This window comes from Tauraco erythrolophus, chromosome 11 (genome assembly GCF_009769465.1).
Source record: "Tauraco erythrolophus isolate bTauEry1 chromosome 11, bTauEry1.pri, whole genome shotgun sequence".
In the NCBI taxonomy this organism is placed as follows: domain Eukaryota; kingdom Metazoa; phylum Chordata; class Aves; order Musophagiformes; family Musophagidae; genus Tauraco; species Tauraco erythrolophus.
The window spans coordinates 21,519,833-21,545,964 of record NC_141475.1 but is presented as its reverse complement, the minus strand read 5'-3'; the positions used below and the strand labels follow the sequence as shown (position 1 = coordinate 21,545,964).

Here is a 26,132-nt window from a genome sequence, read left to right as displayed (position 1 = left end):
CTTTTCCACTACACGCTTCTGCATATCACATACGTATTCTCCATGTATTATGTGCATACTGTGGTTAACTAAATACCTCTCTGAAACCTGCCTTTAAAATGTAGAATTACTGGTTTTGGCTGAGATTTGGCTGGGAGCTTCTGATATTTTGTTTTGTTCTGTTTTGTTTTTTTTTTTTTTAATGTGAATTTTCATCTCAGGGTGACAGGACTTCTTTTCACCCTAACATTTCTATACAATTAAATCATGAGCCCTAATCCTGACCTGGCCTGGGATCTGAAGCTTAGCTTAAATTAGTGCTGGATTCTGGAGCCACACACTGGCCTCATTCTCACACTCCCACACACATGGATGTATACATGCAAACTTCGTGTTCACTCTTCCTCCATAATACCTCTGCATATCAACAGTGATGTATAACCTGTGCTTTTAGATCTCTGTGTGCGTGGTTTTTCTGGCATCTTTAAAGGACTGTTCATGACTTCTGACCTGAGCTGCATGGAAGACACTATGTTTGCTTATAGCTCACCCTTCTGTAAGCCCTGTCTCCTGGCAAGTTAGAGAGCCTAAAATAGCTACTTGTAGCAGGGTAGAATACTTAATGTTTCTTATTCTACAGCAATGTTTCCTTTGGGTGGTGAAGGCCTTGAGTTACCTGAAGTGCCCTGACCACTGATTTTATTTCCAGTAGATGACTATTCATATTTTAGCAGAATTATAGTGAGGTGGATTGCATGTCTCACAGGTTGAGGTTGTTAATGATCTTTGTTATACTTTAGAATTGTCTTTCCTTGTAAGGGTGATAGCAACATTCTCCATACCATTAACTGAGTTTTTGGAGAGTCTAGTCTAGTTTTAACAACAGTTTCTGAGTGAATTTAATGGGAGATGATATATAGGACTAGATACAGGTGGGCAGAAATCCTGTCAGCTTTCCTTGTATATAACTTTCTTCCCGCATTTGACCTGGGAATTTTTCAATATTAAGGTAAACTGGGGTTAAAATGAGACCTCAAAAATTCCTTTCCTGGATAACAGTTGGGCTGAAGAACTCCAAAAGGGAGAAACAAATATACCGACTGTTGTTCGGTGTTGCGTACACCTTCAATTGACCTAGTTCAGTGATTCCTATTGTTCTCCTTGTGAATCATGATGTAGCAGAGGGGTCTGGCATCCGTGTTTGAAGGTGGTGGATGCACTGGTGCAGTGGGTTGGGTGGTAGGAAACAGTATTTGACTATACAGTACACGTGAAGATTATGTCATCTAATATGGCTCATGGATAGGATTCCTCATGTGTTAGCTGTGGATTTTGTTTACTGTGACCGTTTGCTTCTTACGTGCTATCTGTGTTTTCTTTTGAACAATGTAAAACTTCAGACCTTCACTGGAACAGTTTTATGAAGTGTCTGGCACATGCTGCTTTGTGGTTTTGTTTGTCTAAGCCAAGCTTTTGATGATGTGGGATACAGTAAAGCCAAAGGCATTGGATATGCTATCTTAAGATTCTTTTAGTGAGGCTGCTATTCTTGCCTATGGTTTTCTTGGCATCATCATTCTTGCAGAATGCACTGCATTGCTGCAGAAATCCCTGTTTCCTTCTGAAGGTGTTTGGAATAAGTATCAGTTGTGCACCTTGTCACAGTTCAATTAGAAAATAAGGGTCAGATCTCCAGCCGTTTGGCTTAAGTAGAGCAAGAGTATCTGCCAGTGACAGATCAGCACCAGAGGCATCCGATGAATCATGAGAAATGTGCACAAGTTACGGAGCACCCTCTGGTAAAATTCTTAGCTGAATCAAGAAAATTGATTTTTTTTTTTTTCCCTCTACAATTTTACTTTTCAGAATTTTTAAATCAGCCACTTTCCTGTAGTGTGTGACTGTTGTGTACAACTGCCTAGGTACTGCTCAACCCCAAGCAGGGGTTTAGCTGGGTGCCATAATCATACCTCTGCCCTGTTGAAAACTCTGGGCAGAGAAGCATGTCACTTGCTGACATAATGAGTTCCTGGATAATTCAGCAATAGCCCTGTTATAAAAAATGTGGCAATGGGGCAGTTAAAGGGAACGCAGAATAGTCTGCACTGACACCTTGTACGAGAAGCATCACAAACGATTTAATGCCCCTACTGTTGCATTGTGTGGACTCCTACTTGCTGGGCACATCGTATCTGTTGGAAGCCAAAATTGTTTTGTGAATGGGGAATGTTTTCAGTGATTTCTGACAGGTGGAGAAACAGGGTAGAAAACTGTCAGATTCTGGGTTTTTTGGGAGTATTGAGCATCTGCAATTCTAGGTCATATATTCAGCAGTTTGGAAAATCAAGGTGAAATATTTAATGTCGGATTGGCAGTGGTAAACACTCCTTGTGAATTCTTCCTCTTTGAAATCTTTAGTCCTAATGACTTTCACACTTGGTGACATCAGAATTCAAATGGTGCTTCCTAGTATTGGAAACAAAACAAAATTGTTTTTTGGTTTTGAAGCTATAATCCTGGGAGTATGTGTAATTTATTCATAATATATTTCTAGTTGGGTTATGTTGCATCTTGCTGCTGCATTTTAAAAATAGGTTTGGATTCTTGGCTACTTCCTTTCCACTTGTCAAAAATGTTCTATTATTTTCACTTCATTCAGGATTTTTTTTTTTTTTTTTAAATGCTGGAGTTGCAACACTGGCTCTCTTTCCCTGGGGCTCATATATGTGGATAATAGGTTCTATTCTTAAGCGCAGCCACGGAGTGTTAGTTGGCATCTGCTCTTTCTAAGAATGGAAAACTTTCCTATGATGTATTAGACCTCGCTGATGATTCAAGCAGTCTGCATTGGCCAAAGCTTTATTTACATGGTGAAGGGAACCACCCAAAATATGTGACCCTTTCACCTACCAAGGAGCAGAGGCAAACATCAACTTTCCCTAGGCTGACAGGTTCTTGGCTGATTTCTTTCCACCTGTTGTATCCCAATATTATTATTAAAAAAAAAGTCACCTAACAATCTTGCCAGTGACACTAACATACACTACGTAAGACATCATGTTGGCGTTATAGCCACAGAGGCTTATTTGATTTAACTTGATTTGACTTAATGGTACCTGTTAATAAACAGCTTAAGAAGCAAGTGCATTGACTTTTGCATTTCCTCAGCTAGTAGGGTTTTCTCTGGTAGTTTGAAGTATTTTGAACTGGGAAAGTAGTGCTTCAAACTGAATTGTCACTTGGAAGTCACTATTCTCTGCTATGGAGTTTAAATTGTAAAATAAAATCCCCCCTAAACAATTCCTTGGGTGTTGTCAGGTTTTCTCCATACTCTCTAGTATTAAGAAAGTGTAGTGGTAGCTCGGATTGATCTTAATAGAAGCAGGCATGGATCCTGATGGAAAGGGCATTTTTTTCTGGATAGAAGAATTTTAGCTGAACTAATAGATCACAGCAAAGTGATCATACTGGAATGAGTTGTGAAGGATTCAATCTTTTATGCAGATAATAGCTTTCTATTCCTCTAATTCAGCTTTGGTCTTTAAGAAATACTGTAGGGGATCTAGTGGTGAGAGGTCTGAGTGGAGCTAGGTGTCCCTGTCTTGTTGATAGAACAGCAGTCACCTGTGGTGACCAGGAGACGTGCTCTGCTTACTAGCGAAAAGCGCGAAGTGTGACAGATTCAGATGGTGGCTGTCTCACTCCATGAGCAGTGATGAGTTGAATCCCATTGCCAGAGGTGAAGGAAGACCGTTTACCTTCTTGCTCAGCAAGCACTGTGGTTTGATAGAGGGACCATGACAGACAGATGTGTGTCAGAAATGGTGATGATGTGGGGTTATTGCTGATTTACTGTTGTCTCACTTAATGGATATTTAATTGTTTCTTTCTCTCTTTCCAGAAGGTACCAGGGGCATCTGGTGGAGCTTTACCAAAAAGGAGGAATGCTAAGCTATTTTTAGGTATTGTAAACAGCTGCTTTCACACAGTCCTTTTGTGACTCTCTATGCATGTGTATTTGGGTTCTGTTCACAATTGTGCCTGGCTTTGGGGATCCTTGTGGGTGTTCTTTTTCTGTTGGGTTATTTTTCTAAACTTTGGTTCTAGTTTTTAAAGTTGGTCCAGACAAATAAGTAATTCTTAGCAATTTTGGTGCATATTCAGAGATACGTGTATGTATACATGAAACATTTTAATGTAAAGTATGCCCTCAACTATTCTCAACCAGCCTAAGGTTTGATAGGTATTTTTGACTAATTCTGTCCCTTCTCTCTCTTTGTGATATGCACAAAAGCACTCTTTTATTAAAGTGTTTTTCTATACTTAGTGTTTAAATATAACAGGGCCTCAGTGTGGCACTGTTCTCACAGCTGGTTGTAGGAAGGGTTGTTATAATTTCCAAGTTGTTATGTAGGTAAATGTTCTTAAGTGATGTTGTGGTCTCCTGTAATGAATGCAACAGTGCATGTATCATGAGCATCTCTTACCAATTCTTATTCCGTTATGTCCACAATTATATCCCCTTGCTTCATTGTAAGCAGTTTTCTTACAATGTGCATTTCATCCAATATCCGTTGATTTAGATTACCCAGAAAACTCGAGGGCCTCATAAATATGGATGAGGGGAACTTGATGCAATGCCAGTATTCTCCCTCCTCTCACCATTTGTGGTGTTTCTCTTATTCCTCTATTATTTATTCTTTCTATGTTAGTAGTGATTTTTTTTTTCTGGTAATGAAGAGGTTAAATGTTTTCTTTACAATTGCCAGCTCTTATGACTAAGGGGAAACAATAGTAAGGCCTCCCTTTGGAATTGCCTTGATCTGTGGCATGTATCCCAAAGAGGCCTTTGCAGATTTTGATTGATTAAATTGTTACTGTTAATGTCTGGAGTAAGTTTTGCAAGGAGGGCTTAGAGAGAAGTCTTAAGATGAATCACAAAGAAATGAAACTTCTTTTGCAGGAAGAGACTGTTAAGTAGTAGATGCTGGTCTAAATGCCATTTACTGTCAGTTTAAGTACAAAATAATGTTTGTCACGGGATTCTTATAAAATAATTGGTTCAGAAACAAAAGTGACTGCAATGAAACAATGGTTGTGCAGTGTTAGCCATGTGAGTGTAAACAAGAAGTGCAAAAGCGTGGTCAAATTTTATTCTTGCTGATTTACTGCATCCCTTTTGAGGCTTCTGTCATTGTGGTGTGCCAGCACACAGTGTATGTGGCATAGTATTTCTGGGAGTCCTCAAATTCCAGCCTTGAATGTGAGCATATTGTTCCCACTGAGTAGATCTGGTGCAGCAATTCCAAATGTCCTGGTCCCAGTGAACTTCTGAAGGCGATGCACTTTCACTGGAGTGGATTTAGCATACGGAACTATCACCATTTAATCCAGCACTTCTGGAATCTAATGCACTTTTGAGAATGTATCTCATCTGGTCTGTTGTTCTGCAATCCTCTTTGCAGCCCCTGCTGGCTGGGAGTAAAATGATATCAACTCTCTGCTCTGATCCTTGAGATGGTACTTCCACGCATCCAAGTGCTTTGTGTCCACTACTTTGGCTCAGCAGATTTTATTACTTTTTGGCTATGCTTAAAGAAAAAAACAAAGAATGGTTACTGTCCTTGTTCATAGCCGAGGGAATGAAGCACAGAGAGGTCAGCTGATTTGGTAATTTTGCATGTGACAGCAGCAGAGATGGTTAGCAAAAATTTGGCATCTTGTCTCAATTGAACATCTTTTTCGTTGGTTCAGCGCTGCTGGACTTCTCATCTTAGCAGGTTGTTTTAGTTCTCTCTTTCTCATTGTGACCTTGGGCACCTATGGTAGAGGTTTGCACCAAACTGGCTATTATCAGCCCATACATGTAGCCTGCCATTGAGAGCTTACCCTGTCAGACAAGAGCAGACAATGATCAATGGGTAACTAACAGCACTGTGTTTCTAGGTGTCTTTCACTAGTTCCCTGAAGGCCCAGAGATTTAAGCTTTGTGTACAAAGTCAATCCAGTTTGGGCATTTGTTACATTGCTACTTATAATCCTCTTTGATGTAAAGCTATTAGAGACACTAAACCCTTTTCAATCTCCTTAGTATTAGGAAAATATCTTTTGGATGCTCACTGATTACTTTCTAGCACTGCTGCTGTCCAGAAAATGCAATAGAAACACAGACTAGTTGGGTCAGTCAACTGGAAACTTCATCTTTCCCTAAACATTAGAAGATCCGTAGCAAAGTGGTTATGCATGTGTGCGCATGCATTAGGTTTTGGATTTGCTTTGTTATTCTTTTGGAGAAGGCTGGAGGGTGTTGGCTGTGAGTGTTCTGTGTAATCAGGAAACATAATGACATTGTGCATTGAAATGTCTGAACTGTCTTTAGTCGAGGTTCTTTACGTGTTGCTAGGCAGTGTGAGTATGGTAACTTCAGCTCAGATTGTGCAAACTTTCAGGGGATTTGGGATGGTACTTAAAGCAGACTGTCTGCTTTACAGTGCGTGGAGAAGTATCCTCACTGCATTGTTATCTAGGCTAGCAAATTTGAAGATATTTTGTGCTTGTCAATATGTGTAGCTATTGCACAAACAAGCTTTAGATCCAGTCTGTAAAATGGAAAAAAAACAGATTGTTGGGACAAGACTGTAGCTCCCCGTGATTTCACAAGGCTCTCTGATAAGAAATAGCAGCGCTATTGTCTTTGGCATGCAACCTCTTGTTTAAATCAGCAACAGTATGGTAAATGTGATACCAGTTTTGGAAAAAAAAGACATGATGGGACCAGGAAAAGTGTCATCGCTAAATTTAATTTTCATATTAGCCCATCTGGAAGAAAAAGAGTGGATCAGAATTGATAGAAAGTTGTGTAAATACAACAGAACAGAACCATTGTGGATTTTCCAAAGGGAAGTAATGGTTGTGAGTCTGCCAGAATGCTCTAGGACTATGTGTACCAGTCCCTCTACATATTCAGTGACTTTGTGAATAAAAGCAATTTGATTAACAGAGTGTACTATGATCTTCCTTACAAGATCCTGGTCAAAAGCGGTAGTAGAATAGGAGGGAAGATCCTTGTATTGAAAGCATTGGAGGCCCAGTTCTTACTGGTAGTAGAGTTACTAGCAGAGTCCACTGGGACCTGTTACTCCCAGGAGTTATCTACAGAGTCCTTCATAATGTTCTAATTATGAAGAATTACTGTGATCATAAATCGTCTGGAAAGGGATTGAAAAATGAGAAATTAGAGTTTGCTGGTTGATTTAAAATTATCTAAGAGATTAAATATAAATGTGATTTTTTTTTTTTAATGTGTTACTGAGTAACTAAACAGTAGATGAAGTAAATATTGAAAAATGCACGGAAGGCAAGAGGAGTGCTTTAACTGTGTGTGCAGAGTGATGTGGCCTGAATTAGCCATTACTGTTCAGAAAGGTAGTTCTGAGAGAGAGGTGGTGTGAATGGTTCTCTGGAAACGTCAGCCCAGTTGTAAGCAGCAGTGAAAGCATCTGCAGGAGTAGAGCAACACTTTATATTTTGTTTTCTATTATTTTGCTTTATAAATAAGAAGTGAGCCTCTCTTTTGAATAGAGAAACTGCAGCATCTCCCTGTCTTCTTTCTCCAAAACCAACCATACCAGCAAACACGCACCCACTCCACCCCCAGCAAACAAAAACCTGCAGGTAGGTATCTGGAAGCTAGGAGGTACACACTGAGAGAGGAATCACCACGTTTTTACCTTGTTCTAGTACCCTCTTCCTGGGCATCTGGTTGGTCCTAGAGCCTGGACTCTAGGCTAAACAGAGCTGGCAGAGTGGCTGTCATAAAACTTGTCTGTAGACAGATGTCCTCTTCCAGATCAGTTACCATAATAGTATCTGCCTGTGCAGCAAGTTGAGAGAGCTCTGTTTTGAGCGAAGTCAGGGCTTAGACCATCAATTAAAAGTGTTTTGAATTACTCAAATGAACAGCTCTGTCAGCAGGTCTGTGAGGATGGTAACTGCTGGTGAGAAGAGTGTCAGTGAGGAGCAGTATCCGTGACACACAGCTGATCTCAGAGAAGGCCTCGGAAAGGAAGAGAAAACTTCCACTTAGAGGGTCTGGGAGAACGTGTAAACTTGCTGAGCTTTTCCTGGATGGCACCTGCCTGCCTACAGCAGGGAATGCACTTATGGCTAGCGTTTCCAAGTGTAAAGACCATTCGTAAGAGTGGCTGTACTGGATTTGACCACAGCTCCACTTAGCTTTCTTAGATCTCGTAGCAGAACTCTGTTTTCAGTAAGGATTTTTTTTGTTTGATAAGCTTCTGAAGAGGACTTTTACCACAAGTGGTTTGAGTTTGTGTTTATGTAAGTAATCGTGTATAGAGTATACATCTATGAATGGAAAGTTGTGATTTCGGAGGATTTGAGTGTTACCTGACAATATTTTTAAATTTTAGCCCAGTAAAGTTGTGCATACTCCCCAGCAGTATCAGTGGAACTGATTAGACTGTGAGTGAACCTGTTGCTTTCTGGCTTTGCCATTGTCCTGGTTTCAACTGGGACAAAGTTTTTCTTTTTAGCAGCTGGAAGATCTCTGTGTTTTGGTTTTAGACTGGGATTTGTTATGAGAAGAATGTTGATAGTGTACTGATGTTTATAGTTAGTACTGAGACAGCAAGGACCTTTCAGCTTCCCATGTTTTTGCCAGTGTGCAGGAGCACAGCAGGCTCAGGGGGAGCATAGCTGTGACAAAGGTCCCACAACTCTCCTAATGATTTGAACTTAGACAAGACTAAGCTTGAGTTGAGTATAGAATGGTGAGCAGATACCGTACACTACTAGAGTCTTAGTAATTTACTGGTTTAGGTAGGACTGTGGAAATCAGGCTAGATTAACAAAGGCCAATGCTGCCAGAAAAGTAGTTAAGAATTTGAATTTTAGTCTAGCTTTGCTTGTTTAATGCATTACTGTGCCAGAAATCCAAGGGGTGAGGTCTATATCTAGCAATAAGAACAGTATACTAATGCTTTAGAGATGTAAAATAACATACAAATTGCTTGCTACAGGTAGTGAAGCATCTAAATGATCCTAGTAGAAAGTTTTGCTTTTCCTTTTTACACAAAGGAGAATGTTGTGAGTGTAAAGTGAATATTTTCTTTTTAATTTCCTCTTTTTTATCGTTCATCTGATAAGAGTTTCAGATGTGCCTGAAGACAAATGAACTGAATAGCTTATAGTTTGCAAAGTGCTGCTGCTGTAATTCACTGTTATTTAGAGGCTTCAGGAAGAAATGATTTAATTTAAAGACTCAGTCCTACACTTCCAAGTCAATACAAATTTGTCCTTTGCTTTCAGTGAGAGCAGGATCAAGCCCAGATTCCTAAGATGTCTTTCTAGGGTTTCAAAATTAGTTGTAGGCTCACTAGTCAACACCCTCATTCAATTTTCACGTTTGTGTTCTCTTTCGTACGCACACAGACACATCCATATGCACAGGAAATCCTGTTTGGGGAGTCCTGCCTGGAGTCTCCTTATGCCACTATTATTAGTGCAATCAGTTGGTAACTTGTCTAAATCTGATCTGAGCACGTCCACTCCTTGTCTTCCCCTCCAGTGCGTTGGTTTACAGTATTCTGTCTTCCACTTCCAGCTGCTGTTTTCAGTCAGTTCAGCACCAATGCATTTTCTCACCGTCACTAAAGTGACGCCTGAGAGCTGGAGTAAATTTACTCTACTGACTGCTTGCCCAAAATAACAACATCAGTCGAGCCTCTGTTTTAACATGTCTGCTATTTTGCTTTGCCTGTTGTCCTGGCCTCCCAACACAACACTTGCGACCTACGGATACTTTGTTTTAGTGATCACTGTGTTTAATTGGGACTCTGAGGAGCCACCAAAAAGCTGTTAGCCCACAAGAAGGGGAAACATTGTCATGTGGACTTTCACCACCAAGCTGTCAGCTCTTTAGGAAGATTACAGACTAGTTGGTTGTCTTGTGACTCAGTCTTAGAATTGAGTAAGCCCTTTTTTGCCCAGAAATTCTTCTACTCACAGTGCATCTTGGAAGGATGTCATTGTCCAAGAAGGAGCTTTTTATGAAGTATAGTGCTTGAAAGTTCATATTTTTCAATGCCTTTAGTGTTATAGTAATTTTTAGTCAAATCTTCTCCATTTGCAAGTAGATTTCCCCCTGCTCCTCTTTCCTATAGTTACTCTTATTCCTCTCTCAAATTCTGTGCTAGGCCTCAAAAAGGAACGAGAGAGGGAGAGAACTCCAAGAGCCCAAGGATTCAAGAGAGTTCTCCCAGAAGAGAGACAGACAACAATCGATTCCCCCTTCCTGGTCAACCTGTATTGTTGCATGATATGGAATATTCCATTGGCCTGTTTGGCCCCTAATCCTAAGTCTTAAGTTCAAATCATAGGAGAAGTTGTGGGCCCTTTTGTCCCAGCTATGGCCCCCTCCAGCCTGTTGTGCTCCTGCACACTGGCAAAACATGGGAAGCTGAAAGATCCTTAATGTTGCAGTACCAACTATAAACATCAGTTTGCTATCAGCATTCTTGTAACAAATCCCATATTAAATCCAAAACACAGAGCTGTTCTAGCTACTAAAAAGAAAAACTATGTCACAGCCGAAAACCAGGACAACTTCTTAGGGAACTTAGCAACTATGGCTCTCAGTGCATACACACACAGATTTAAAAATATGAGTAGTGATTTGGAGGTTTGAACTGGACATGAAGGAGCCTGTCCGACAGTCAACAAAAGGGGTTAGTTTCTATGGTCATCTGCTGTATCGAGGGATTTCAGTTGGTGACCTTAAAAGTCCTTCCCACTCTTATGTACTGGATCTGAACCCTGAGAAGCTGTCTTTAGAGTGACAATTGCCAAAAGGCACTGGCTGTCCTTTTAATTCCTGTTCAGAGGGAGTAGCTGTGTGGAGTGGGAGTGTACCCGTTTTACACGATCACCTGCAAAAGCAGAATTGCCAGTTAAAAAGTTACGTTTTTTTCCTGGAACTGTTACGAAGCTGTGTGTATCTTTCTTGAAAATAAGAAGTGCGGTGCTGCTATATTGGTGTCAGACATGCAGAACGACATGTTGACAGGACATTGTTTTCTGCTTTTCTGGTACCGTGCATGACGTGAAGCATGAGAAGGTAGAAAGGAACTTTCCTTCCCCTACCCATTGAGCACAAAAAGCTGATGATCCGAAGTCTGCGAAGTCCTTAGATGGCAGCAGATGATTGCTAATAGGATACTCCGTCTTTCATCCCTGGATCACTAGTTCAGATGCAGGTCAGGTTGGCAGCAGTAAAGTCACTGCTAGCTGGCTGTTGTCTGGCTTGTGGGATGAGCTGAAGCGCGTGTCTGAATTTTGAACCCAAGAAACTGTGTTATTGCTGTTTCTATACAGTGAATTGTAAATTAATAAACTTAATGTCGGTATCATAAGGAGATGAAAATACTGGCAGGTCTCGCACGTGTCTACGGATACCAGTGGCTGATGTGAGCTGTCCTCAGGTTCCCTCTGGTGGCTGAGCAGAGCGTGTGACTGCAGGCCCTGCCTTTAAACCTGTCTGAACAAACACTGAGTTTTCATCCCCTCTGAGGAACCTCGATCACATTTAGGAAATGGTCAGTACTTTGGGTTTTGCTGTGCTGGCCACCATCAAATTCCTGGGCATTAAGTGAAAGTTCTCTGTGGTGTGTTGCCATGTATATCCTCGGCTTGGAGATACTCAGTTTCTTTGCTTCATAAAAGCAAAAGAGCTTACTGTTGCAGACTGCATCTGTTGAGATTCGCTCCTGTATCAAAACACAGGATTGTAATACACGCTGGGAAAGCAGCCTAAAGTGAGGTTGCTGATTATCTGTATTATGCTGCAATAAGGGAAGGGATCATTAGGAAAATAGAGTGATTTGAGGAATTAGTAATGAATTTTCTTTATAAATGTCGTACTTTCAGTATAAGAAAAAGTTCTCACTTTTGTGTCTGTATTCAGCTGATGAGAAGGGGCTTTTGTTGGTTGCTGCTGAGAAAGAGGTCGTGCTGCTGGAAGTCACTGAGAGTGGGTGTTATCACCCCTCAGGACTGGCTGGTGCAGCAGGTGAGCCAAGAATGGAATGGAAACTGGATTATGTTCCTCTCAAGAGGTGGTCTTTCCAGGTCAAGTTAAAATATCTTTTGATACTTGTTTCATCACTGAGGATGTTCAGGCTGTTACTGCCCACTGGGTAAATAGAGAGCTTAGTTTTCTGGATCTGGCCTCTGTCATCCTCACCTCTGTCCCGATTACATTTGGGATTTCAGGCATTACCAGGGCGCAGTGGTTACTGCCAATGCTCGTTTAATATCGAGTGACCCTTTAAGCATATGCTTGTTCTTGGAGTGAAAATAAGAGCCAACTTCACTACTGCTAATGCGTCTTCTCTCTTGGTTGAGCTTTATTTTGTTAGTGGCTGTCTGGTACATGAGTATACAGTAGATCCAGCATCTCCAGATGGGAGAAGGATCCAGAAGATCCCACCCTTGCCCAGGCTATTCATGCAATTGAGTTTTGTGAAATGTCTGACACAACATGCATATGTTTGGTCTTAACTTTTTCAGTTGTCCTGGAAAGAATTGAGCAAGATTTTAACTCAATCTTGTCACTATGGGATCATTATGGTTTTGATGAAGCCAGAGATATAAACACGAACCATTTACTTACTGGTATACCCTCCTGGCTTCTCTGAGTCTGCTTGTTTCTGGACAAGCATTTTAGCTGATGTTACTTGGTCAAGGCTCATATTTAAGCTGAAAAGTCATCCTTACACTAGAATAATAGTGTACACGAACACTATGGAAGGCTTGATCTTGAAAAGAAAGCTTTATTAGTTAATAAGTGCTCTTTAAACAGATGTTTACACTGGTTACAGAGTGGAGTTGGCAGTAGAGGGATGATACTGGTATAACTGTATTTTCTGTAGCTATTTGAGACTGTGGATGAGATGCAGGAATACTTCCAGCCATGGACGTCTTCATGGGAGGAAAAGCTGCAGGTCCAAGATAGATGGGAGCCATAGCATTTTTCAGCCAGGTCTGTGATCTGAAACACAGGTGCATTATTCTTGCTTTGCAATTTGGGCATGGGTAGTGCGACCTGATCTCCACATCGTATAGTGTTTCAAGATCCTGGGTAAAAGACACAGCAGTATTACGTCCTGATTTTGTCTGAAATGAGCAGAATTTTGATAGCTGCTTCCCGGAATGTGATGTCTGCAACAGCGCACTGCTTGGAGACAGACCAAATCAACTGTGACTGTGACTGAGGATCAGATTAAGATGGAAATTTTGGTCTTCAGAACATCCTCTTGCAGGACGGTCGGAGTTCACTTTAGATCAAGGTTTCACAAACATTTCTAGCCAGAAGAAACTACTCATAGTGTCAACTTGCAGGCTGATGCCAGGCAAGCAATGCTTCATAGTGGTACCTTTGCCACAATTTAGGAACTTAGATCTTGGGACAATCTCCTAACATTCCCCATCTTGTTTTCCAGATCTAGAGACAAACGGTGATCTCAGCAGTGATGACTTTGAATATGAAGATGAAGCAAAACTTGTTATATTTCCTGATCACTATGAAATCTCATTACCCAATATAGAAGAGTTACCAGCACTGGTCAGTGTGTGCAAGTCATGCTAGGAATTGTCTCCTTCTTCACTTTTTATCAAAATGATGCTTTATTTTCTTATGTGTGGAGCTTGTTTTTACATAAAGATCTTTCTTGACCAGCTACAATAGAGAGTCAGTAATTTTTAAAAGTCTGCTTTGTATTTGTTTCATCGATTTCCTTTTACCTCCTGTATTCTTTCCCTTATTGTGATGCCAGCTTGTCCCAGGGAAGCTTGCATAGTACACATGCTTACTCTCCTGCTAAAATAATAACTGCAACCTAGAATACATGCATATTTAAGTGTATAAATAGTCTTACTGATATCCAGTTCTGTATGTGGTTAGCAATGGGCTGAATGCCAAGTTCTGTCCAGTCACTGGGTCGTGCTAGGTGTTGATTGACATACATTTGTTTTCCAGGTGACAATAGCTTGTGATGCACTCCTCAGCGCAAAATCACCCTACAGGAAGCAGGTCCCTGACTCCTGGGAAGAAGAGCTACAGGCATCTAAACATGCCAAAACACTTGTGCAGTTAGACAATGGTGTTAGAATTCCCCCCAGGTGAGAGTAGTGCAGTTTGTTCATTGTAGGCTCTCTGATACAGCCCAGAGTAACAGGACTAAAGCCAGCAACACAGCCACAATTCTTTTGCATGACTCTGGGTTGAGTGTGTATGTTTGGTTTGACCTACAGTAATTTGAAATACAGGACTGGTTCCTGCATTACTTATTTCTGTCATTTCTTCCTGTTTTCTCTTGTAGTGGTTGGAAATGCTCAAAATGTGACCTGCGGGAGAATCTGTGGCTGAACCTGACAGATGGTTCAGTGTTGTGTGGCAAGTGGTTCTTTGATGGCAGTGGGGGGAATGGGCATGCGATGGAGCACTACAAGGAGACGGGTTATCCCCTGGCAGTGAAGCTGGGAACCATCACTCCTGATGGAGCAGGTCAGCCACTTGGCAAGTTCTGAGATGGGCTGTCTTTTGTGCCTGAGACTAACAGTGTATATCTATTACCAATTGAGTTTGTGCTTCTAGTGCAAATGTTTGAGAGACTGATATGGAAATAAAACCCTGTGGGTCTATGAATCTTGATCAGGGTTGGGGGGAATGACACACACTCCATTCGGAGAAAGCCTTTACCTTTTTTATCTGCCCTTTTCCCCCTGTTTTATATTTGGTGTAAATAGTTTTTTGGGTTTGTATAATAGTAGATTTATAATAGAAGAATGGTATTATTTTGAAGCAGCAGGATCTGGAGAAGCAGTATTTTTTAGTTCTGCTACATTTGCTCTGGCAAATGGTTCAATCTTATGTAATGTAGAAACAATAACAGGATAGTGATTTTTAAATTCAGAAAATTCCCTTCTTTATCAGCATGTATGTTTTTTTGTCATATTGGAAACTACTATTTTTCTTTATTGCCTCAGTAGCATTTTGTTCACTCTAATGAATGCTCATTTTCATGGGGCTGCTGTGGTGATCATTTGTATAATGCCTGATGATCTTGAGAGGGGGAAAAAAGCTATAGATGTATCCTTGTTTGCATATTCTCAGTGTGACATTCTGAAGTGCTGTGGAGAGGATTATGGTGTGTGAGGATTAAAAACATGAGAAGCTGAAAAAGTCAGCTGTACAGACAAATGAAAAACAGAAGAACACATAGCATGATTATGTTTTGGTTTTAGTGCTTATGACCATATGGATGAAAAATAGCTATTTAGAGCAGCCCCCTTTTTTTAACATGTCTCAGTTGGGAGTTTTTCATCTTTAAGTCCTGTTCAGTGTCAGGAAAAGGAGACTGTTGTCAGATTCAACCAGCTGTGCCACAGAAACACTGGGTAAAATTCATTCTTTTCTCTCCCAGATGGAATATTATTTCCTTGCACGAGCCTGGTCTTGGACAATTTCTATCTGAATCTCTCAATTATTGAAGATGTTTAAGATTTGCCCAGCTGTAGGTTTCAACTGCATCTGCAAAACAAACAGAATATTCTTTAGTGTTTTTTCAAATTCTTTTTTCTTCTCATATATAGCAGCAGTACTTGTTTGCTTATGGCTGCTGTCCTTCTGGCTCCCACCAATCAGCTGCTTCCTCTCTTACGTGGCCTTTGGGATAACAAAGCACAGGCTGTCGTCCTTCCCTTTGAATGAGAGGCAGCAGCTGTTCCGCACAGACTTTTGTTCTTCTGGATGACGTTTACTTGGTTTCCCTATAGAAAAGGCGTCCCTCCCCCAACCCTTCTTGTTTCCTTTTCGATAATTATTCTCTCTCTGATCTGTATTGCAGTGGTAATCATAACCTCTCGATAGGGCTGGACGACAGATGAGCTTCAGGAAGGGGACTTTGTGACTGATTGTGATGCCAAGCCTGTCTGTTTCTCCTTCCCTGGGCTGGAGGTGGTGGTAGAGGAGTAATAAGCGTTAGTCCCTCTGCTGACATAACTTACTCCTTTTTCACACCAGTAAGAAAGAGAAAGAGGTGTTGCCAGTATTCCACTCATACTTGCCCTGCATGTACACAGAGGAAGCAGAGGAGAGCTCTTTGTCTTTTCTTGAGAAATCTGTATTGAATACATTATGAAAGATTTCTGGAGCTTCAGTCCTGTTTTGTAGCTTTCTGTCAACAGACAGATCTGGGATCAGGGCAGAAATTGAACCAAACTTCTGTCTTCCGCTCTTGGACCTTGGACAGGATACACAAGTGAGTCAGAAAAGTTGCTTGATTCAATAGGTTGAGTTGACTTGTGCTGCCTGCTGCCTCTCTCAGCAATGCCGTTAGATTTCATTTCAAGTCATTGTGAGGTTGCATGTGTGAAACTGGTTTGAGGAGTGGAATGGGGGTTTGACAGCGGGAAGACCTGTCTGACAGGTACTTAAATGAGTTGCTTTGTGGATGCCTATCTCAGCAATTGTCAGATACTTCTTTGGAGTATCCTGTGCAACTTGTTTCTTCAGAGACAATGTTGCCATTGCCTGTTATCCTTTAAGTAGAAAGGAGTGTTGTCTACACAGCCAGAACAGGTGTAAATCTTGAGTTATGGAAGAAAAAGAAGTACAGGTAGCATTATCATTTTTCTTTTCTTACCGTAATACGAATAATAATGATTATTCTCTATTTAATAATATTCTGTGTTGTTTGTCTCAGATTTTTCTTGATTATCCACACCTCCCCTCCCTCCCTTCCCCATTCTCACTCTAATGATACCAGCTTTTATGTGTCACACTTGCTGACTTGTCTATGTTCCTTGTCTACTGGAGTATGTATGACAGCACTACAGACCTGTGTTTGGGGGCACTTGTCCTCTTTCTTTGATTTGCTGCTCTTTGATTTTTTTTTTTTTTAAATAATTGAGTTCACTCTCTCCCCCATGAATTTGTTAGCTACGCAGCAGAAAGTACTAAAGTATATGACACAAGAACCAGACTTAAGCAAAGACTGATGTCTTGTGTTCCATTTCTGCTGCTCTGGGTTAGCAGTCCCAGATGGCTGCACCCTCTTCAGTTGCCAGAGCTGAGGAAAACCAAAATCAAAGCTTCCACATTGAAAGTAGTCACCCAGGATCACTTGATGTGTAATCTCACTCCATTGGGTGTTTGGACTTCACAGGGTCTTTTGGCTGCTCTGTGACTTCACCAGAAGACTATGGGAATGTTGTGATCTCTTGTGTGTGGATGAACAGCCATGTCTTCTTGGGCACGGTTGCTACCACACAGTGGAATTCCAGCAGCTGGGCAGCTACAGCCACATGCGTGCCAGAGAGGTCATCAGGACCGGTATTAATAGAGGGTCTGATGGCTAATCAGCAGCTGGCAGCACAACTCAAAAGCACCATTCTCAGGTTTGAGAGAGTTAATGTTTTTCATAGGGCTGGTAAATTTAAAAGTTGCATCATGTCTTTGAGGTCTTGGCTAACTGTCAACCTATCATTTCTGTATGGGTTTGGGCAGACTTCAAGGAGACTGCCTTTTTGCTAAAATCTTACGTAGGTGGTGGGTCAAGTCAGAGCTGGGGTCTGTAGTTGCCAGGAGAGGGCAGGGTAAGAACTTTTCAGAGTGGTATTTGTGCTACAAGCGGACTTTGTCTGGGTTCCTGCTCTCTCCTCTTGAGTGTTTCATCTTTCTCCTGGCTAAGTTTTCTCTAAGCCTAGATTGGTTATAGGGGGCAAGGTCAGTGTGAGAAACCCTGCTGGGCATGAAGGAAACTTGGCTGAGAGAAGTGCAGGCAGACTGGCAGAAGTATTCTGGATTTTAGTACAAGTAGAGACCAAAGCAGGGAAGTAGTCATTCACTATAGAGGAAGAGGCCAGAGAAGAGAAAAGGTGGAAGGCTTGTTCAAGTCTTACTAGTGCATGTCTTATCACTCATGTCCTTTTATGATGCCTGCAGCTTTATTATTAGTTGCTCAAGTAGGTGAAACCTGCTCTGGACTGAGCTTCATTACAGGACTTGCTTGGTAAACAGTGAAAATGAGTTTTTTCTCTGTTGTTGAGTCCTTCTGTTGAATTTACTGAACTTGGTTTCATAATGAAAATATCATCACTAGATATATCGTGTCCTTCCACGGTTTGAACTTTGCCCTGTCAAACGTTTATGGGCTTTTTACTTAAGGCCATAAGGACCTATCATAGAGCTAGAACTGGAATCTAGGTCTCCCATACAATAAAGCAAGACACCTCAGTCACAAAAGCAGCCTTTCTCCCTAACCATAAGATTAATCTTCAAAGTCCAATCCAATAAACACCTCTTTATTTCTGATAAAGAATTTCTCAGTTCTCCCTGCACCTCTGTGGGAAAGGGCATAAGTGGGACTTCCTCCTAGCTTCTTGTGCACCTGCACAGTAGCAAAACATAGAAGTTGAATAGTCCTTGATTTCCTTAGCAACAGCTAAAAACATCAGTATGTTATCAACATTCTTCTCATACCAAATCCCACAACACAACCTCATACTAGCTGCTTTGAAGAAAACTAACTCTATTCCAGCCAAAACCGGGACACTTAAACTGTACTAGAGATTAAAATACCATTGGCAGTAGTCAGTTGACCACATATACTCACAGTTTTAATGTGTCTGCCTTTATCTAATAGCTCTACAAAAATGCAGAATCTCTTGTTGCCATGTTCAAAATGTGGACTGGCCACATATCGGAGAGTTTTGCATGCCCTGTTTGTTGTATTCCCTACAAATTTCTTATTTTGGGGAGGAAAATACTATGATGAGTATAAGTATTCTTAGGTTCTAGTACTGCAAGGGCCTGTAATTTCTTTTGAGGAGAGTAGCTGAGGTGATTGCATTGAGAACATTTAAGATATTTACTGAGCTGTGTGGATGTCTGTGCGTTTTTCTGCTGGTTATAACTAAACTTGGAGAATGTGGATAAAGCATCTTGTATAGGCAGTCCTGTACTGAGAATGCAACATTGATAAATAGGAAGGATAACATCTGAGAAAGGATAACATCTGATACTACATCTCATCTGTTTCTCTCTGCTTTTGTAGATGTCTATTCCTTTGATGAAGAGGAGCCGGTTTTAGATCCACATATAGCAAAACATTTGGCACACTTTGGAATTGATATGTTGCAGATGCCAGTGGTACGAAATCCATCTTCTGTTGAGTTTGTTGTTTACTTGTTTGTTTGAGAATGGAAGAGAAAGAGGAGAAGAATGATGTCTGTAGCTTATATTTGTGTTATTCCTTCAGACTTTATGATTGTCTTTAGTTTTGTAAAGTTCAGCCAGTCAGTGATTTATTTTCTAAGGTCTGAGATGAGTGAATCATTACTCTCAATTCCAAAAGCAGCCTTCCAAAAGAGTTCCTTTGTAGTCTTTATTTTACATGTTTCACTTGTCATGTGTTATGTACCATTTTCCTTTAAGGTGAGAAACCCTATTCAATTAGAAAATAATACCTATAATATTCAATTACAGTGAGTGAAAGAAAGCCTATTGCATGTGTGAACAAATACAAATCTTAAGCAAAAATAAGCTAAGCAATGGATAAGTTAAAAAATGATTGAAAGGTTCTTTATGCAAAGTTATCAATTTCAGTTTAGGTCTTGTTAATAAATACATTACAAAATGAAAAAAAACATTCAAGTCTAGAAAACAGCATGGTCTGTGGTGTGGTACACTAGAAAGAGACTGGGGCAGAAAGGTTCCTGTTCCTGAACATGTTGGTGGTCTATGTTAGCAGAGAAATGCTTTTAATAATTTGTATCTTACTGGATATTGATTCCACTTCTGTTTAAATGATCAAAGTAGTCTGAATGGAATATGAATATAAGGACAGGTGGTTTTATTTTTTTTTTTTTTCACTCAGGCACATAGCCTAGTATCACTGCCTGAGAACATGAACATGAAAACTTAAAAATTAACAATATATAATTGATACTGATACTGGTTTAGTGTATTTCATTGTCCAAGTGGAGAGAAAACTAATAACTCTAAAATGATAGGAAAGAGTTAAACTGCAGTTTCAAAAGCCTTCATGGTACTAATAATATTTTCTTACACTAATTTCCTTGCCAATATCATGAATAAAAAGTCTCTTTTATCCAGCAGTTTTTCTGGAAAATCTGTTTTACTCATCAACCTTGAAAACTTAGTCTCAGCTCTTGCAAAGGTTTCGCCTATGGTCTTCAGACCAATCTGAAAAATTCTTAGAGAAGTGGTGGAGTAGTGCTAGGACTGAAGTGACCCGGACCTACAAGCCGTGAACAAGCTATGTCCCTGCGAGCTGAAGGCTGAGCTGTAAAGGGGAGAAACTTCAGCATCACACATTTTGGCTTTTCCCATTTGAAACAAGGGAAGAGTTCTTGGATCTGCAGCTTTTCATCTGGTTTGGTTGCTAGGACCAGCTTCTGTAGCAGCAGCTATTCCTGGCCAATACAAATGGAATATGAAACCTGAAAAAATGAAGTGTTTTTATGCTGATACTTGAGGTCACAGCCTTGAGAGAAGCGAAGCTCCTGGTTGAGATTGAAGTCACAACTAGGAACAGTCAAAGAGCCAGTGGTCTGTGGTAAAGAGCTAAGAGGTACATTGAAAGAACCAACTGTTAGCATCTGACTCTGATCTTCTCCCGTACATGTGGAGTTTACCTCCCGTTACTCATTGATTTGGCTCTTCTTTTCCAGAGTATAGGTCACAAAGTTGGTGATAATGATAGCAGCAGTATAATTGTTGCAGAATTTAAACAGATTAAAAAAAAATAAATCTTGTTGCTTTCAGACAGAGAATGGGCTAAGAGATAATGATATAAAACCAAGAGTCTCTGAATGGGAAGTGATTCAGGAAGCTGGTGTGAAACTCAAGCCCATGTATGGCCCAGGATACACTGGCATGAAGAACCTGGGAAACAGCTGCTACCTCAATGCTGTCATGCAAGCCATTTTCAGCATCCCAGAGTTCCAGCGAGCGTAAGTAGCTCCAAACTATTCTCGTCACTAGCTGTTGCAGTCCTCAATGTCTGTTTTTTCTAAACAAAATGGTATTTTAATTTTTGTCTCACCTGCAAACGTCTCTTTCAGTGAGTTCAGTGGCCACTTAAAGGATTTAGTGATTATATTGTTCTGTTCTGGAAAGGGTTGGAACGCAAAACCCAATCTGCCTTTGAAATCAGAACTTACTCAGCTTCAGTGATGGAAAATCATGCACCACCTTGTAAACTTGATTGCTCTGTCTCTGCTGTTTGTATGCACACGTACATACCTATCTGTCTCTGTATGGTCAGTATCACCTTCGGGTTCTTTGCACAGACCCATGCCTTGTATAGCTGCAGGAATCATTCTATTGCTCCTGTGTCACTTGTGCAAAAAACTGTACTGACACAAACATGTTAAGATTGATCCATGCTAATGAAAAGCAATGCACCTTTTGCATGCAGTTCTGGCTGAGAAGAGGGGAACTATCTGAGGCATTTTTAAATTAAAATTCTTATTAAAAAATAAATCTCATTTCATGAAAAGGATAGTGTGTGAGCATATTCTTCCACTGAAAAATTAAGAGAGTAGAAGGACAAAAGCACAACAGAAGAATATGAAATATTCCTGACTGATCAAAACTGAACACATCACTCCAAGGAGAAAAGCCTTTTTATAAAGGACAGTCTATAGTTTGCAATAAAATTCAGAATACTCTTTCATTCCACAGCAGTAGTGTGTGTGTGTCAGGAAATAAGGGTTCTAGATTTTGGAAAGCCTCCCAGGTTTTCGTGTAGCAGTTGCCTTCTGGAGAAGAAGAGGGAGAAAACTTGTGTTTGTTTACTTTGTTAGCCATGTGGAGTACAATCTGTAGATTCATTAAGTTCCAGGTTTTCTACCTCCATTTTTGAAAAATACCAAAATGGACTTTACTAAGGGAGGTTGTTTTCCACAGCATGGTCCTTGGAGTCACGTGGAGCACTTACTATCAACAAAATAGTGTAGATCCTTGAGAGAGGGACCAGGCAGAAATTAGATGTGATCTTTCAATATGACCATACTTACCTAGGCTGCTTTTTCTTGTGCTCAAGGGAAGCAATGCCAGATGGTATGCTACTAAATGCTTCACTTTCCAACAAACTGGCTAGAATAATGTATACCTCAGTGTTTATTGTCAGGGTTTAGCTGTTGTTTCTCTGAAGAAACTCAATAGAAATGTTCTTTTTATGTGTTTTGGTCCTGATATGAATTTGGAATTTATTAGGTGATGTTGTTTAGGAGTAGAAAGTACGTTGGTTCTCAACCCAACTCTGTGGTACTGAGCAACACCATCCTGCAGCTATTTCAAGATCAAGAAATAGAATTTAAATTCTAGAACAACACTGCCATATCCTTTACAGCTAGAAGCTTCTAAGCAAAACTCAAATGTCCATTTCTTAATTTCTTTACTATTACTTTTCCATGATAGAAGCACTCACCAGATATAGATTAAGTCACTGCTGTGATGCAAAATTTGACACAGAGGAAGCCTGCTGATGTATCATGGCTGAGGATCTGTTACGAATTCCTTGAGTAAATCTAGCTGCAATATTTGAATGTTTCTGCTTTGTTCTTGCTGCCCAGGTATGTGGGAAACCTTCCACGAATATTTGACTACTCTCCTCTTGATCCAACACAAGATTTCAACACTCAGATGTAAGTGACACTTCTCAATGATTTACTTGGTCTAGTTAAATAGAATCAAAATAATTTAATGGCGGGGCAAAAGAACACCTCTGCATGGGCTTGAAAGTGAGATATGGCACAAAATAGAATGGGAAGATTTGCCCACTTAGTTGCAGGTAATGATGTTTTGTCAGGGGGTCAAAGACAGTAAATTTTTTTTTCTTGGAATAAAAGTCTTCTCTTCTCTTCTGTTTTTCTCACATGTTTGTTTCTACCCTGCCACTTTCTTCCCTACAGGGCTAAACTGGGACATGGTCTACTTTCAGGCCAGTACTCGAAGCCACCCATGAAATCTGAGCTTATTGAGCAGGTGATGAAAGAAGAACACAAGGTATTTGCCTGAGTTTGTACAGCCTGGTAACTAGGTAAAAGTGATATCCTGAGAAAAGGGAACAGGTGCCAGGCTTTGAAGAACACGTGTGGATCCAGCATGGGATGCTTAGCAAGGTGGAATGTGCAGGATTCTAGTCAGGAATATATTAGTCAGGGGCTATTTGTGCAAACATTAAAGCAACCATTGGTTCTGCTAGTGAAGTATTCTACCTCTCCAGTGATGAGTGCAAATGTTCATAGAACTTGCAACTTGTGTTTATCTTTTCTGAGGAACAAAAAAAAATTCAACCCATCAAACTATTCAAACCATCCACCTTGTAACATCTTGTTTTGAGCGATGCTGGGAAAACTGAACCTAGAATATGTTTGTGTCCCTGCCAGCCTCTGTTACTGTGACCTCAAGCAGCACGTGGAGTCAAACCACAGACTCCTCAGAAGGATATTGAGAAACGAAAGGCCAATACTGAAAAAACTACCTGTAGAAGAGAGCTGTCTTTATGGAGAAAGAATCTCTGATACCAAGTTGTAGTTTTATACACAGTAGAATTCATGCATGCTTCTGTCACAGAGGCATAGTGATAGTTTCCATGGAAATACATATTTTCCTCTACCGACATCTATCAGTTATTGATATAAGAGTTTTTCCTTCTGAAATCAGAATGCCAAGGAGATTTTGGACAAAGATAGAGCACCTGGTACAGAGTAGTTTGTGTGATCTCAGTCATTTGTCTCCTGAGTAACTGCTTTGTGCAGTAGCTATTCATTGTTTTGGAACAATGAATGAATCCTGCTTGTTTCCTTTAAATAAAGTTTAAAACTTATCCAGACATCACTGTGACTAAGGAATAGTGGAATAGATTTCAACGGGCTCCTTACATTAAATTATGCATACTGCCTGACCTGCCTTCTTAAACGAATACAGAATATGAATGAAGAATAGTGTGCTGGAAGTTCAGAGACTTGAACCCTTTGAATAAAGCTACCCTGCCCTATTCAGCCTGGCAGCCACCACTAGCAATGAGATGTTGAGAACTTTTTGATGACAGGTAGCATAAAACTCTGTCAGGTAGTAGTAGCCATCTACTGGCATTTAGTTGCATGCATCAAGTGACCTCCTTATCAAGCAATTCGTAGCATGTGTTGGGATTTGGAACAACTTTTAATGCGTTTGTTCTTTGTCGTATCGAAGATGTATTTAGAAAAAAAATCAAGTATAGATATTTTCTTCTTTCCATCACTCTGGACATACAGATCTGTTTTGTCAGTTTGGGGGTGCTTTTTTGTTAGATGTCTTCCCCTGCTGATAATAGTGGTGTACAAACAGGTAGTATTGTGTCATCTAGAGGGTTGTACTGACATTTATAATAAATATAGTCGCATAGGATTTTAGGTTTCTAATGTTTTCAAGTGTTTCTGCTTTATGTCTATAAAATAAGTTATTCATTTTGGTTTTATTCTTTTACATTTTTTTCCCTCCTAATTGGAAAGAAGTTCTCTATCTTTCTGAGTCTTTGGAATTCATCCAAAGTTTTTGGAAGTTGTTGCCTGTAAAAGCATTCATATGAGATCTGCAGCGGTCCAGCACAGTCTATATTTAGCTAAACTGTTTTGCAACTGTTGATGGGGAAGGTATGCTAGGTATTCTATAAATATTCCTGGTACTGTGGAGCTAAAATTTTTCACCACAGGAGTTTAGTCTGGAAATGGCAGCAGTTTTCTTAGACCCTCTTTAACATTAAAAACAGACTGGAAGCTGAAAAGGTCATCAGCTAGGACTTGATTTTTCTGGTTAGATCTTTGCCGTTTCTTCTTTTATTTTTCTTGTCCTTGAAGTGAAAAAAGTTTAGAGGGCAAAATCCAATCCTCTTCTATAGACTGTCACATATAGCATATTTACCTTCAACCTACTTAAATGACTGAATAAAAGGTGGAAATGGAAACAAAGCTAATTCCAAACTCATTGTGTTATACACCAGGGCAAACGTGCCACCTTGCCATATTCTTGCTTCTGAAATAGAAAGAAGCCTGGTATGTAGTAATTTGAGCTGGTTTATGCATTTCTGTCCCCAGTCCTAGCTTTGAAAGGCAGCTGAGGACACTGAAGTGATATATAACCCAAGATTCAGAAATCCCCAGAACATCTCTTTGTTCAAGCAATACTGAGACTGTCTTTACGAGAGCCTTTAAAGAGCATCTTAGCCTAATGTGGTTGCTGGTGTGCTGCCAGAAATTGAAAAAGCATTAACATTGAGAATCTGCTGCTGATTCCAGTGGGTCTAGGAATACCTTACTTTGGTGAAACCAAGAATAAAATTTGCTCTTTTAGTGTGTGTTTTATGTGCCTTCCATTTTGTGCTGCTTTTTCTATTTTTATATTGATACGATAGTGCAACTGTAGTAAAGGATCAGATTGGCTGAGGTTTTAACAGCCTCTGACACAGCCTAAAGGCTACACTTGTGCTCAGGTTGCCTTGAAAATTGTTCGGTCTCATGGAGGACGAGGGCGAATTGAGTAAAAGATTCTGACCCTTGTAAGTGTTATTTAAAAGGGATAATAGCTGGTGGTGTCTTGAGAATGCAGTTTCTGGTGGTTGGGGAGGCTTCTTGAAGTGGTATAGAGGGTGAGAAAGTCAAAACTAGGACTCTCATGGAAGCTAGGGATTTTGTGATTTGAGGTAATTTCCTACTGACGTAACTGGAAGGCTAAAGGCAGTATGTTCTGGTTCTTCAACATGACCAACACTGCAAATTGCAAATTCATGTCTGTTCTTAAGAACCAATCTGGAAATGTGTGCTGCACACATTAGTTATTTGCTTGATTCTGTGGAGATCTCCAGAAAGGTTTTGCCCTGAGTAAAGCTGCTAGCTTATACACCAAAGTGCTTCAATGACCACATACTTCTAGGTGGAACAAGGGTCTGAAAAGAGTGTCAAATGTTAGAAAACAACTTAGGCTTTTAGCCTTTCTGAAAACTGCAAACCTCCAGTAATCTCTTTTGACTTGCAAATGCCGTAGAAAAATCACATAGAGTGAA

The 26,132-nt window shown here is 40.3% G+C and overlaps 1 protein-coding gene across 1 annotated transcript in view; it reads left to right on the top strand.

Annotated features, from left to right (window-relative positions):
* The window catches only part of USP13 (ubiquitin specific peptidase 13), a 49,895-nt gene that overhangs the window by 11,910 nt on the left and 11,853 nt on the right, over positions 1-26,132 (top strand). The window contains exons 3-10 of the mRNA XM_086618425.1: positions 3,881-3,941; positions 13,500-13,621; positions 14,036-14,178; positions 14,379-14,563; positions 19,116-19,210; positions 20,849-21,036; positions 22,663-22,734; positions 23,002-23,095. Coding sequence (XP_086474551.1) covers positions 3,881-3,941; positions 13,500-13,621; positions 14,036-14,178; positions 14,379-14,563; positions 19,116-19,210; positions 20,849-21,036; positions 22,663-22,734; positions 23,002-23,095 — 960 coding nt within the window. The remainder of the gene's footprint in view (positions 1-3,880; positions 3,942-13,499; positions 13,622-14,035; positions 14,179-14,378; positions 14,564-19,115; positions 19,211-20,848; positions 21,037-22,662; positions 22,735-23,001; positions 23,096-26,132) is intronic.